The sequence below is a fragment of the Oncorhynchus mykiss genome, chromosome 2, assembly GCF_057628025.1.
Source record: "Oncorhynchus mykiss isolate SJ-2025 chromosome 2, ASM5762802v1, whole genome shotgun sequence".
In the NCBI taxonomy this organism is placed as follows: Eukaryota; Metazoa; Chordata; class Actinopteri; order Salmoniformes; family Salmonidae; genus Oncorhynchus; species Oncorhynchus mykiss.
The window spans coordinates 67,023,334-67,038,849 of record NC_143023.1 but is presented as its reverse complement, the minus strand read 5'-3'; the positions used below and the strand labels follow the sequence as shown (position 1 = coordinate 67,038,849).

Here is a 15,516-nt window from a genome sequence, read left to right as displayed (position 1 = left end):
ACCGACACAACACAAACACACACACACTTTTATACTCATCATATGCTGCTGCTACCCTGTTCTTTATACTTGTATTATTATCTATGCCTAGTCAATTTACCCTGCTTTAATGTACATATCTGCCTTTTAACTCTGCATCGTTTGGAAGGGCTCATAAGAAGGCATTTCACAGTAAAGTCTACACCCATTGTATTCAGCGCATGTGAAAAATACAATTTTATTTTACTTTATTTGAAAATGTAGAACTGTGAGACGTGGGGGGGTGTCTGATTGATGGTGGGCTTCAGTTAGATTACTTTTAATTTCCACCTCCATTTATTAGAGAGAAAACCCGGATTTCAATTACAAGTGAAGGAGACTGAAAAGAGCAACAGATGTCTGGATGGCTTTCACTCACTAAATGTGCACTCTGACTAAGCCTAAAGCAGATTTGAAACACTCATTCTCTGGAATGTGAGGAGGTTATTGGATTGATATTTGTGTAAATTATATTGATGTTTTTGTTCAATTGGATTGATATTGTGTTGAATATATGAGACTAGACGCTTCTATTGTACTTCACCCACTCATTAAGCTTTTAAACCTGTTTTCCTTAAGGTTAATAATATTCTATTTAATATTTATATGCTTTATGTGGTCTTCAAGTAAACATACGGTATGTTGTTTAGACATGAATCCTTTTGGGAATGTGTCTGGAAAGCGCTGGCATGCTTTTTAGGAATTTCTTATGCTGAGCTAGTGCTGGGCAAAACTAAAATGTCTCATTTTAATAATTCTCTGTGGTAGCTTATCATGTTTTCCTGTTAGTAATGTTCAGTGCAGAGAATATACACCTAGCAGGTGTTCTATAAAGATGGTTTATAAAGTGTTGTTTAACCACCACATGTCGAGCCGATTGTTTGACTCCTAATGTCGACATTCAAACAAACAGCAAACTACCATGTCCAGCAATGCATGTCTTTCCAAAGGTAGATTAGTAGTATTCTTCCAATTAACTACAATTATTTTTCTATTTTCAGGCGGATCAATGGAATGCTCATTTGTTTAAAAGAGCTAAAGGCAGAGGAAAATTAGCTTCAACGTGCTAATTTGATTATTGAAGTCAAAGTAGATCCCTACAAGACTTTGAGGCTTTGAAGAGGAGAAACAAACAAAATATATCAATAGGTTGAAAGACAGACGGAACATAGTAAACCATTAAAAGGGATTACTATCATTAGCAACAAGTACAGAACACATACAGGGACACTTATTCCTACATTCCCACGCATATCAGTTCATGTGTCATTCACTCTCTCTGTCTTACTCAAATAGAAACAAACTCACTACCTGCAATCATGACAGAAAATGTAAGCTCAAGGATGGACACCCCAACCAACATTTCCTTGGTGGGCCCAGGGGACCCCATATCTCAGTCTCTGGAGTACAAGACTGTGGCAGTGTTCCTGGTTCTGCTGGTCTGTGGACTTGGCATTGTGGGTAATATCATGGTGGTTCTGGTGGTCCTCACCACGCGACACATGCGTACGCCCACCAACTGCTACCTGGTCAGCCTGGCCATAGCAGACCTGACCGTGCTGGTGGCCGCTGGTCTGCCTAATGTGTCAGACAGCCTGATGGGCACCTGGGTGTTTGGGCATGCTGGCTGCCTTGGTATCACCTACCTTCAGTATCTTGGCATCAATGTGTCCTCCTGCTCCATTACAGCCTTCACTGTGGAGAGGTAAGTGACACCTCAACTACCGTACCCCATTTACACATCATCAAGTACCAGCCATATACATATATATATATATTCAGAAAGTATTCAGACCCCTTGACTTTTTCCAATTATTGTTACATTACAGCCTCACTTTACAATGCATGAAATAGTTATTTTCCCCTCATCAGTCTACACATAATAACCCATAATAAAAAAAAGGGTTTTAGAAACGTATGTTAATTTATAAAAAAATGTAAAAAACGGAAATATCACATTTACATAAGTATTCAGACCCTTCACTCAGTACTTTAATGAAGAACCTTTGGCAGCGATTACAGCCTCAAGTCTTCTTGAGTATGATGCTACAATCTTGGCACACCTGTATTTGTGGAGTTTCTCCCATTCTTCTCTGCAGATCCGTACTCCAGGTTGGATGGGGAGTGTCACTACACTGCTATTTTCAGGTCAATCCAGAGATGTTTGACGGGTTCAAGTCCGGGCTCTGGCTGGGTCACTCAAGGACTTGTCCCGAAGCCACTCCTGCATTGTCTTGGCTGTGTGCTTATGGTCATTGCCCTGTTGGAAGGTGAACCTTCACCCCAGTCTGAAGTCCTGAGTGCTCTGAAGCAGGTTTTCATTAAGGATCTCTTTGAATTTTGCTCCGTTCATCTTTCCCTCAATCCTAACTAGTCTCTCAGTCCCTGCCGCTGAAAAACATCCCCACAGCATGATGCTGCCACCACCATGCTTCACCGTAGGGAAGGTGCCAGGTTTCCTCTAGACGTGACGCTTAGCATTCAGGCTAAATACTTCAATCTTGGTTTCATCAGAACAGATAATCTTGTTTCTCATGGTCTGAAAGTCTTTTAGATGCCTTTTGACAAAGTAGGCTGTTGTGCCTTTTACTGAAGAGTGGCTTCCGTCTGGCCACTATGATAAAGGCTTGATTGGTGGAGTGCTGCAGAGATGTTTGTCCTTCTGGAAGGTACTCCCATCTCCACAGAGGAACTCTGGAGCTCTGTCAGAGTGACCATCAGGTTCTTGGTCACCTCCCTGTCCAAGGCCCTTCTCCCCCGATTGCTCAATTTAGCCAGGCGGCCAGCTCTCGGAAGAGTCTTGGTGGTTCCAAACTTCTTCTGTTTAACAATGATGGAGGCCACTGTGTTCTTGGGGACCTTCAATGCTACAGACATTTTTTGTTACCCTTCCCAGATCTGTACCTCAAAACAATCCTGTCTTGGAGCTCTACAGAAAATTATTTTGACCTCATGGCTTGGTGTTTGCTATGACATGCACTTTCAACTGTGGGACCTTACATAGACAGGTGTGTGACTTTCCAAATCATGTCCAATCAACTGAATTTACCACATGTGGTCTCCAATCAAATTGTAGAAATATCTCAAGGATGATCAATGGAAACAGAATACACCTGAGCTCAATTTCGAATGTCATAGTAAAAGGGTCTGTAGCAGTACCAGTCAAAAGTTTGGACACACCTACTCAATCAAGGGTTCTTCTTTATTTTTACTATTTTCTACATTGTATGGAATAACACATATGGAATTATGTAGTAACCAAAAAGTGTTAAACAAATGAAAACATATTTTTGATTTTTGATTATTCCAAGTAGCCACTCTCTGACTTGATGACAGCTTTGCACACTCTCAGCATTCTCTCCACCACCTTTACCTGGAATGCTTTTCCAACAGTCTTTAAGGAGTACCCACATATGCTGAGCACTTGTTGGCATTTTCCTGTTTCCTGTTGATAAACAAATGATAGTCCCATTAAGTGCAAGCCAGGTGGGATGCCATATTGCTGCAGAATGCTGTGGTATCCATGCTGGTTAAGTGTGCCTTGAATTCTAAATAATTCACAGACAATGTCACCAGCAAAGCAGCCCGACACCATCACACCTCCTCCTCCATGCTTCATTCTTCATTTCTGAGGCTGGTAACTCTAATGAACTTATCCTCTGCAGGAGAGGTAACTCTGGGTCTTTATTTCCTGTGGCGGTCCTCATGAGAGCCAGTTTCATCATAGAGCTTGATGGTTTTTGCGACTGCACTTGAAGAAACTTTCAAAGTTCTTGAAATGTTCCTGATTGACTGATCTTCATGTTTTAAAGTAATGATGGACTGTCATTTCTCTTTGCTTATTTGAGCTGTTCTTGCTATAATATAGACTTGGTCTTTTACCAAATAGGACTATCTTCTGTATACCACCCCGACCCTGTCACAACACAACTGATTGGCTCAAACGCATTAAGAAGGAATGAAATTCCACAAATGAACTTTTAACAAGGCACACCTGTTAATTGAAATGCATTCAATTAACAGGTGTCTGTCTCAACCAGCGGGGCAGTATTTTTACGTCCGGATGAAAAGCGTGCCTAAAGTAAACTGCCTGTTACTCAGGCCCAGAAGCTAGGATATGCATATAATTGGTAGACTTGGATATAATACACTTGGATATAAAATAATGTCTGTGAGTATAAGAAGTGTCACTTGTAAGTGTCACTCAATGTGGACTCTACTGTTTGGTGCGCGTGAACTGGAACGCGCTTCACTTTGTTTTTATCCGGTATTGGAAACAGTTTATCCCTTCTTAAATTTTATCGTTTATTTATGTTTTAGGATACCTGAGGTTGGATTAGGAACGTTGTTTGAAATGTTTGGACCAAGTTTACAGGTAACTTATTAGATACTTTGTAGTCAAGTTGGGAAAGTTGGAACCGATGTATTTCTGAATCCAACGTGCAAAATAAATGGACATTGTGGGGATATAAAGAAGGACATTATCGAACAAAAGGACCATTTCTGGGACATTTTGGAGTGCCAACAGAAGAAGATCTTCAAAGGTAAGGCATGTATTATATCATTATTTCTGACTTTTGTGTCGCCACCTGCCTGTTTGAAAATTATTTTCATGTGTTTGTATGCGGGGCACTGACCTCAGATAATCCCATGGTCTGCTTTCGCCGTAAAGCCTTTTTGAAATCGGACACTGCGGCTGGATTAACAAGAAGTTAAGATTATATTTTCGTGAAACTTGAATATTGATATTTCTGTAGTTTGAATTTGGCACTCTGCAATTTTACTGGATGTTGTCAAATCGATCCCGCTAAAGGGATTGGCGCGTGAAGAAATCACTAACAGGTTAATGTCAAGAGTGTGTAAAGCTGTCATCAAGGCATAGAGTGGCTACTTTGATGAATCTCAAATATAAATATATTTTGATTTGTTTAACACTTTTTTTGTTACTACATTTTTCCATATGTGTTATTTTGTAGTTTTGATGTCTTCACTATTATTCTACAATGTAGACAATAGTACAAATAAAGATAAACCCTTGAATGAGTAGGTGTGTCCAAACTGTATGTAAATAAGGTATTTCTGTTTTCTTATTTTTATACATTTGCAAAAATGTCTAAAAACCTATTTTGGCTTTGTCATTATCGGGTATTGTGTGTAGATTGACGAGGAAACATTTTTATTTAATCAATTTTAGAATAAGACCGTAACATAACAACATTTGGAAAAAGTGCCAAGGGGTTTGGATGCTTTCCTAATGCACTGTATACAAAAAAATATCTGAATAATTTACTGTATAAACGTCTCTGTAGAACAACATGCCGAAGAGTCTATTATTTGTTCTTCTCCATTTCCAGGTACATTGCTATCTGCCACCCAATGAGGGCCCAGACAGTGTGTACGTTGTCCCGGGCCAAGCGGATCATAGCAGGGGTGTGGGTGTTCACCTGTGTCTACTGCATGCTGTGGTTCTTCCTGGTGGACATCCAGGTAATGAAGGACAGCACCATCCAGTGTGGCTACAAGGTGTCCCGTGACCTCTACCTCCCCATTTACCTCATTGACTTTGCCATCTTCTACGTGATCCCTCTGCTCCTGGCCATAGTCCTGTACGGCCTCATTGCCCGCGTCCTGTACCTCAACCAACTCCCCAACCGGCCCGACGCGGGTACAGTCTCTGCTGGCGCCACCACGCTCCGCAGGAGCTGCAAGGAACCAGCAGACGAAGGAAAAGGGGGTCGTCAGGGCCGCCCGAAGAGTGTGCTCTTCTCCAGGAAACAGGTGCGTGTGTCAACGAATATGGAGCACCCTTTATTTTATGTAACCTTTATTTTGACAGAGAGTCATAGTTACAAAGAATATACAAATCACACTAAGAAAAGCAAAACAGAGAGACAATTCAATCATCAGTAAAAGGGTCTTCAGTAAAAGGGTCCTCAATCAGCTGTCTGAATGGCCCTAGAGGCACCGAATCCTTCAGTTTCAGAGAGCTTTGGAGATTATTCCACAAGTAAGGTGCAAAAAACTTAAAGCAGATTGACCTACAGTAACTCAGTGGAGATCTAAGGGATCCCCAGTGCTAGCCATCCCTGAGACCGGGTCTGGCAGCTCGGACGTCTGTATGTTAACAATGAAGGTACGGTGGAAGTTTGTGCAATGGATCGATCTACAAGACTTTAAAGAAGTCTAGCCTGTTTTCTGATACAAAATATTTTGCCCAGGGGTCAGCAGTTTTTATTATGTCAGTTATTGACAGTCACTCAATTTGCCATGTCAGCCAACAATTTTTTTATTTGTAGTGTGTCAGTGTCCTCTACTGTCTCCTTTCTCATTATTTTGTTCAAAATAGTAGATCATAAACACTTTGTGTTTCAATTATTAAAAAACAAAGGATTCTTCACCCGGTAGTGGTTCTGAAAAGTTGTCTATAGTCATTTCCATATTGATTACCAGAGTTTTTGTCAATGACCTAGAACAAGAATTCGATCAATTGATTTAAAAAAAATGGTGTTGCTAAATTAGTCTAGCCAGCTATCTAAACTTGTAGTAATTATGGCCGAATACCAACCGGGCATGCAGGGCACATGCCCAGGGGCCCTGACCTCCAGGGGGCCCCCATTTATTTTGTCACTCTCACTCAGATATCATATTAACATGGCATAAGTTAGGACAAAATGTGTAGAATTGCTGGAATTTAGCTTTAAAATGTGTTATGTTCCTCAGCAAGAAAACAAAATACTGTCACTCTCAGAACGGGGAACTAACAAAGAGTCACTGACAACAGGCAAAACGAAACTGGTGGGGTTTTAGGAGGGGTTCTAAAAGACATTCATGGAGGTGTCCACTGAAAGTTGACTAACAACAACAACTGGAATCTAAAAGACACCCACCACGAGCTCCCAATAAATTTGCCCAAGAAGAGGCAAACAAAAAACTTAAAGACAGGAAGCAAACCAAAAAGTTGAGCAAAACAAAAACAGAGAGGATCAAATAAAGGATTGTTTGTCTAGAAGTTAAAATAGGGAGCGCCAACTAAACGTGTTAACCCTCCACATCTCTCAAGACCACTGGAGCACTAGGCCAGCCACTCTTGAATACCATTAGGGGCAGCAAAGGTGAAACACTAATGAGATGGCAACCAGCACAGGTGTAACACATACTGACTAACAATGTGACACCAAACGGTGCACCTAACTCATCAATATGCTTTTTGAAAGATAGCTTTTCATCAATCCAGATGCCCAGATATTTATAATTGGCATGATCAATGTGGGCACCATCCAATGCAAAAATCATCAGATACATTTTTTTGTGTTTTGGAATATAATATACTTGGTTCAGACAGGATACACCACGCATTCATTCAACGATTAGAAAAAGATTACAATACATACAATATGTTAGTCTTAGCATTAGGCTCTGCTCCTTCAGGGTATCTCACTGGATCATGTTCATTTTAAAGGCCCAGTGTAGTCAAAAACGTGTATTTATATATACAAAAGTATGTGGACACGCCTTCAAAATTTTGTGGATTTGGCTAGTTCAGCCACACTCGTTGCAGACAGGTGTATAAAATCTGGCCCACAGCCATGCAATCTCCATAGTCAAATATTGACAGTAAAATGGCCTTACTGAAGAGCTTAGTGACTTTCAACGTGACACCATCAGGATGCCACCTTTCCAACAACAGTTTGTCACGTTTATGCCCTGCTAGATTTCTAGCCGCCCCATGACAAAATGCGTAGAATTGCTGGAAAATAGCTAAAACAAAGTTTTCCAGCTAATTTGTGTTTTCTTTATGTATTATTTCTCACATTGACAGAAAATCTTACATTGATGAAAATCTTAAGTGTTATTACATACAGACGGAAATAACTATTGGATATCAGCGCGATGTCAATTTACAATTTACACTACGACCAGGAATACGACTTTCCCGAAGCGCATCCTTTGTCCGCACCACGCAGGGCATTTCAACTGATTCCAGAGGCCGACCAAAAACAACAGCGCCGGAGAAGATGGAGACAGAGCGGCCTTCTGGTCAGACTTCAGAGTCGTGCACACCAACCACCACTTCCGAGTATAATACTCGCTAATGTCCGGTCCCTAGATAACAAGTTCGACAAAATCGGGGCAAGGGTTGCTTTCCAAAGAGACATCAGAGATTGTAACATACTCTGTTTCACGGAAACATGGCTCTCTCGGGATATGCTGTCATAGTCAATACAGCCACTGGATTGTCAGTGCGTCACGTCGACAGGAATGAACATCAAGCCGACAGGAATAAACGACTCATGGTGTAATTGTAACAACATACAGGAACTCAAGTTATTTTGTCCACCTGACCTAGAATTGCTCACAATCAAATGCAGACCATATTATCACCCAAGAGAATTCTCTTAGATTATTGTCACAGTCGTGTATTTCCCCCTTCAAGCCGATACCACAACGGCCCTCAAGGAACTTCACTGGACTTTATGCAAACTGGAAACCATATAATTCCATTTATTGTAGCTGGGGATTTTAACAAAGCAAATTTGAGAACAAGGCTACCTAAATTCTATCAGCATATCGACTGTAGCACTCCCGCTGGAAAAAAACTGGACCACTGTTACTCTAACTTCCGTGATTCGCTGAGTGAGTTTTTATAAGGAAGTGTATATGAGATGGTGTACCCACTGTGACTACTAAAACCTGCCCAAACCAGAAACCAGGAACCATCACTCACGCCACCAAACTTACCCTAGTAAAACTGACTATCCTACCGATCCTCAACTTCGGCGATGTCATCTACAAAATTGCTTCCAACACTCTACTCAGCAAACTGGATGCAGTTTATCACAGTGCCATCTGTTTTGTCACTAAAGCACCTTATACCACCCACCACTGCGACTTGTATGCTCTAGTCGGCTGGCCCTCGCTACATATTCGTCGCCAGACCCACTGGCTCCAGGTCATCTACAAGTCCATGCTAGGTAAAGCTCCGCCTTATCTCAGTTCACTGGTCACGATGGCAACACCCACCCGCAACACACGCTCCAGCAGGTGTATCTCACTGATCATCCCTAAAGCCAACACCTCATTTGGCCGCCTTTCGTTCCAGTTCTCTGCTGCCTGTGACTGGAACGAATTGCAAAAATCGCTGAAGTTGGAGACTTTTATCTCCCTCACCAACTTCAAACATCTGCTATCTGAGCAGCTAACCGATCGCTGCAGCTGTACATAGTCTATCGGTAAATAGCCCACCCATTTTTACCTACCTCATCCCCATACTGTTTTTATTTATTTACTTTTCTGATCTTTTGCACACCAATATCTCTACCTGTACATGACCATCTGATCATTTATCACTCCAGTGTTAATCTGCAAAATTGTAATTATTCGCCTACCTCCTCATGCCTTTTGCACACAATGTATATAGACTCTTTTTTTCTACTGTGTTATTGACTTTTTAATTGTTTACTCCATGTGGAACTCTGTGTTGTCTGTTCACACTGCTATGCTTTATCTTGGCCAGGTCGCAGTTGCAAATGAGAACTTGTTCTCAACTAGCCTACCTGGTTAAATAAAGGTGAAATAAAAAATAAAAAGATGGCGGCATTCGCGCAAAGCCACCACATTTAACCATGGAAAGATGACTGGGAATATGGCGAATACAAAGAGTAATAGTAGTTATTCCCTCTGCAAGGCAATCAAACAAGCAAAATGTGAGCATAGAGACAAAGTGGAGTCGCAATTCAACAGCTCAGACACGAGATGTATGTGACAGGGTCTAGAGACAATCACGGACTACATAAGGAAGCCAGCCACGTCACGGAAACCGACGTCTTGCTTCCAGACAAACTAAACACCTTCTTTGCCCCCTTTGAAGATAATACAGTGCCACCGACATGGCCCGCTTCCAAGGACTGTGGGCTGTACTTCTCCGTGTTAACACTCGCAAGGATGCCGGCCCAGACGGAATCCCTAGCCGCATCCTCTCAGAGCCCGGGTAGACCAGCTGGCTGGTATGTTCACTGACATTTTCAATCTCTCCCTATACCAGTCTGCTGTCCCCACTTGCTTCAAGATGTCCACCATTGTTCCTGTACCCAAGAAAGCAAAATTACTTGCACTCACTTCTGTCATAATTACCTTTATTTAACCAGGCAGGCCAGTTGAGAACAAGTTCTCATTTACAACTGCAACCTGGCCAAGATAAAGCAAAGCAGTGTGACACAAACAGCACAGAGTTACACATGGGATAAACAAACATACAATAACACAATAGAAAAATCTATATACAGTGTGTTCAAAAGTAGGGAGATTAGGGAGATAAGACAATAAATAGGCCATAGTGGCAAAATAATTACAATTTAGCAATTAAACACTGGGGTTATAGATGTATAGAAGATGAATGTGCAAGTAGAGATACTGGGGTGCAAAGGAGAAATAAATAAATAATAATAATATGGGGATGAGGTAGTTGGGTGGGCTATTTACAGATGGGCTGTGTACAGGTGCAATGATCGGGAAGCTGCTCTGACAGCTGATGCAGCTTAAAGTCAGTGAGGGAAATATAAGGCTCCAGCTTCAGTGATTTTTGCAATTCGTTCCAGTCATTGGCAGCAGAGAACTGTAAGGAAAGGCGGCCAAAGGAGGTGTTGGCTTTGGGGATAACCAGTGAAATATACCTGCTGGAGCACGTGCTACGGGTGGGTGCTGCTATGCTGACCAGTGAGCTAAGATAAGGTGGGGCTTTAACTAGCAAAGACTTATAGATGACCTGGTGCCAGTGGGTTTGGTGACTAGTATGAAGCGAAGGCCAGCCAACGAGAGCATACACATCGCATTGGTCGGTGGTATATGGGATTTGGTGACAAAATGGAGGGCACTGTGATAGACTACATCCAATTTGCTGAGTAGAGTGTTGGAGGCTATTTTGTAAATGACATCGCCGAAGTCAAGGATCGGTAGGATAGTCAGTTTTACGAGGGTACGTATGGCAGCATGAGTGAAGGATGCTTTGTTGCGAAATGAAGTGTTTTGAGAGACTAGTCAAAGATCATATCACCTCCACCCTACTTGCTACCCTAGACCCACTCCAATTTGCTTACCCCCCCAATAGGTTTACAGACAATACAATTGCCATCACACTGCACTCTGCCCTATCCCATCTGGAAAAGAGGAATACCTATGTAAGAATGCTATTCATTGACTATATCTCAGCATTCACCATAGCACCCTTCAAGTTCATCATTAAGCTTGAGGCCCTGGGTCTCAACCCCTCCCTGAGCAATTGGGTCCTGGACTTCCTGATGGGCCGCCCCCAGTTGGTGAAGGTAGGAAACAACAACTCCACTTCGCTGATCCTCAACACTGGGGCCCCACAAGGGTGCGTGCTCAGCCCCCTCCTGTACTCCGTGTTCACACATGACTGCATGGCCATGCACGCCTCCAACTCAATCATCAGGTTTGCAGACGACACAACAGTAGTAGGCTTGATTACCAACAACGGCGAGACAGCCTACAGGAAGGAGGTGAGGGCTCACGGAGTGTGGTGTCAGGAAAATAACCTCTCACTCAACGTCAACAAAAGAAAGGAGATGATCGTGGACTTCAGGAAACAGCAGAGGGTGCACCCCCCCATCCACATTGACGGGACAGCAGTGGAGAGGTGGAAAGGTTTAAGAGGTGAAAAGGTGGAAAGGTTTAACAGACAAACTGAAATGGTCCACCCACACAGACAGTGTGTTGAAGAAGACGCAACAGCGCCTCTTCAACCTCAGGAGGCTGAACAAATTTGGCTTGTCACCTAAACCCCCCACAAACGTTTACAGATGTACAATTGAGAGCATCCTGTCGCACTGTATCATCGCCTGGTACGGCAACTGCACCATCCACAACAGCAGGGATCTCCAGAGGGTGGTGCGGTCTGCACAATGCATCACCGGGGGTACAGCACCCGATATCACAGGAAGGCCAAAAAGATCATCAAGGTCAACAACCACCCGAGCCACTGCCTGTTCACCCCACTACCATCCAGAAGGCGAGTTCAGTACAGGTGCATCAACGCTGGGACCGAGAGGCAGCTTCTATCTCAAGGCCATCAGACTGTTAAACTAGCACAGATAGGCTGCTGCCTACATACAGACTTGAAATGATTGGCCACTTTAATAATGTCACTTTAATAACGTTTACATATCTTGCATTACTCATCTCATATGTATATACTGTTTTCTATACTATCTATTGCATCTTAGCTTATGCCGCTCTGTCATTGCTCATCCATATATTTATATATTCTTATTCCATTCCTTTACTTATATTTGTGTGTATTAGGTATTTGTTGTAGAATTGTTAGATATTACTTGTTAGATATTACTGCACTGTCTGAACTAGAAGCACAAGGATTTTGCTGCACTTGCAATAACATATGTTAACCATGTGTATGTGACCAATAGAATTTGATTTGATTTAGAGTTTCCCCGGTAAACTGTACGTGATGTTATTGTGAAGTGGAAACGTCTAGGAGCAACAATGGCTCAGTCGTGAATTGGTAGGCCACACAAGCTCACAGAAATGGACACCAGAGTGCTGAAGCGTGTAGTGCATATAAATCTTCTGTCCTCAGTTGCAACACTCAATAACGAGTTCAAAACTGCCTCTGGAAGCAACGTCAGCACAATAACTTTTCATCGGGAGCTTCATGAAATGGGTTTCCATGGCCGAGCAGCCGCACACAAGCCTAAGATCACCATGCGCAATGCCAAGCATCAGTTGGAGTGGTGTAAAGCTCACCGCCATTGGACTCAGTATAAGTGGAAATGCATTCTCTGGAATGATGAATCAAGCTTCACCAACTGGCAGTCCGACGACTAATCTGGGTTTGGTGGATGCCAGAAGAACGCTACCTGCCCGAATGCATAGTGACAACTTTAAAGTTTGGTGGAGGAGGAATAATGGTCTGGGGCTGCTTTTTATGGTTTGGGCTAGGTCCCTTAGTTCCAGTGAAGGGAAATCTTAGCTACAGCATCCAATGTCATTCTAGACAATTCTGTGCTTCCAACTTTGTTGCAACAGTTTCCGGAAGGCCCTTTCTTGTTTCAGCATGACAATTCCCCCATGCACAAAGTGAGGTCGATGGTTTGTCGAGATCGGTGTGGAAGAACTTGACTGGCCTGCACAGAGCCCTGACCTCAACCCTATCTTTCACCTTTGGGATGAATTGGAACACAAACTGTGAGCCAGGCTGTTAAAGCAGCAAAGGGGGGGACCAGCTTCATAATAATGCCCATAAGTTTGGAATGATATGTTCGGCGAGCAGGTGCCCACATAATTTGGGTCATGTTGTTTACATACAGTATATATATTATATTATGAGGTTGAAATAATACTGTGAAATTGTGAAAATTTTGATAATGCCATTTTAGTGTGATGCATGAAACACAACAAGTATCTCACTGCCAATAAACTGCCAATAGGTACTCATCACAGTGGGAGGTTGATCCTTCTCTTGCTAGAACAAAAACGATACCTGCTGCGTGCCGTCCCGGTAGCAACATACCTATTGATTCTCCTAGTAGAATCACAATTCTCGTTAGTGGCCAACAACTTGACTTTGAGCCAAACAAACCCATACATGGGGGAGCCCCCCAAAAAAGCGGGCACCTCCATACATCCACTGATGAGCCAGTCACACTTCATATGCAAAGTATGCTATGGGATGGTAGCTACTGCCACCTTCTAGTTTGGAGTATTTTAACAAGGTTGAGTGGCTGACGACTTCCAAGGTCTTTGCGGTTTGAACACAAAAGAGATTGATTGCCAACACTTTGTTCAGAGGTGCTAAGTACTGTTGACAGGCAAATGTTTGCCAACACTACCTGTGCGTCTGAGTTTTATGAGTCTATTGACAAGCTTTAAGTCTGAGCCTTAAAGCTTGTGCTTCAATCTAAGTAACGTATTACAAAATGCCAATCAAAATTTGTCAATTTAAGCTAGAGATATCTGTTTTTTTGCAATCCACCGTATCCGCCTTTGTCAGACTTCCTCATCTGCGGTAGAAGGTGGCCAAGCTACAGATGATGTTTGTCAGACCATGAGACATCCCGAAAATCAGTCTTCTCATCAAAATGTCTGTAGCATCCAAAATGTTTGGCCTACAAACAACTATGACCACTCTATGGAAAGATGAGACTCTCATGAACACAATACTGTTTTCTGTTTTGCTCCACGACTCCCAAGAAGTTGTTACCGCCGATGTGTCAACTTCTGTCTGTAGCGTCCAAACTGTTTGGTCTACAAACTTTTATGACCACGCTATGGAAAGGGGAGATTATCACAAATACGATGGTGTTCTCTGTTTTTCTCTATGACCCCCACAAGTCTTACGGGACTCGTCTGAAGGTAACTGGTACTGGCTGAATCCCTGAATCCTTTGGACACCACCGCCCGTAAGGGAATGGCCTCGGGATACCGGGTGGCATAGTCTACGATTACCAGGATGTACCGGTGTCCTCGTGCTGTTTTTACCAGGGGTCCCACTATGTCCATGGCAATGCGTTCAAAGGGCACCTCGATGATCCGTAGGGGGGACCAGTGGGTTTCAGAACGTTTACACAGATCAGACACAGACAGAGTAGGATTAGCTCAGTTTCAAAGGTGTTTATTAAATAGTCCAAAATATAAGAATAGGTCTCCCCCAAGAGACCCTCGCTGGGATACCGTCTTCTGGGCTCCGGGTCTCGCTGTATCCTGTCGGGATCAAAAACTGAACTCCCTCCTGTTACCTCTGGTACCGTCCCCAACTACATGGGAGTCCTTTCTTCCCCCAATCTCTCCCCTGTGTGCTGCCCTTCTGGCAGCTTTATGGGACTTGTACAGCTGGTGAGCAATCAGCCCTTGATTACTCACAAATCCCCAATCAGCCCCAATTAGTCCTGGCCGGAGAATCTGTCGAGACCTGGCACATCCAGCAGATGGAGCCATTGCCTCGTGATGTATACACTGTCTGTCACCAGGCCTCGACGAGTCTCCCCCGGTGGCTGACCTGCTGTACGCCACAATACACACATCAATCTACATACAATACCCCATAATGACAAATCAAACTCACGTTTTTAGAAATGTTTGAAAGCAGATGTTCGATCGGGTTCAAGTCCAGGCTCTCGCTGGGCCACTCAAGGACATTCAGAGGCTTGATCCGAAGCCACTCCTGCGTTGACTTGGCAGTGCGCTCTGGAGCAGGTTTTCATCAAGGATATCTCTCTGCTTTGCTTTTTCATCTTTCTGTCGATTCTGATTAGTCTCCCAGACCCTGACGCTGAAAAACATCCCCACAGCAAGATGCTGCCGCCACCATGCTTCACTGTAGGGATGGTGCCAGGTGTCCTCCAGATGTGACACTTGGCATTCAAGCAAAATAGTTCAATCTTGGTTTCATCAGACCAGAGAATCTTGTTTCTCCTGGTCTGAGAGTCTTTAGGTGCATTTTGGCAAACTCCAAGCGGTGTGTCATGT

At 43.1% G+C, this 15,516-nt stretch overlaps 1 protein-coding gene across 1 annotated transcript in view; it reads left to right on the top strand.

The window, feature by feature from the left end:
• The first annotated feature begins 424 nt into the window (after positions 1-424).
• The window catches only part of LOC110494458 (thyrotropin-releasing hormone receptor-like), a 29,204-nt gene continuing 14,112 nt past the window's right edge, over positions 425-15,516 (top strand). Inside the window, exons 1-2 of the mRNA XM_090205728.1 lie at positions 425-1,723; positions 5,373-5,796. Of these exons, the coding sequence (XP_090061854.1) occupies positions 1,338-1,723; positions 5,373-5,796 (810 nt within the window). The 5' untranslated portion in view covers positions 425-1,337. The remainder of the gene's footprint in view (positions 1,724-5,372; positions 5,797-15,516) is intronic.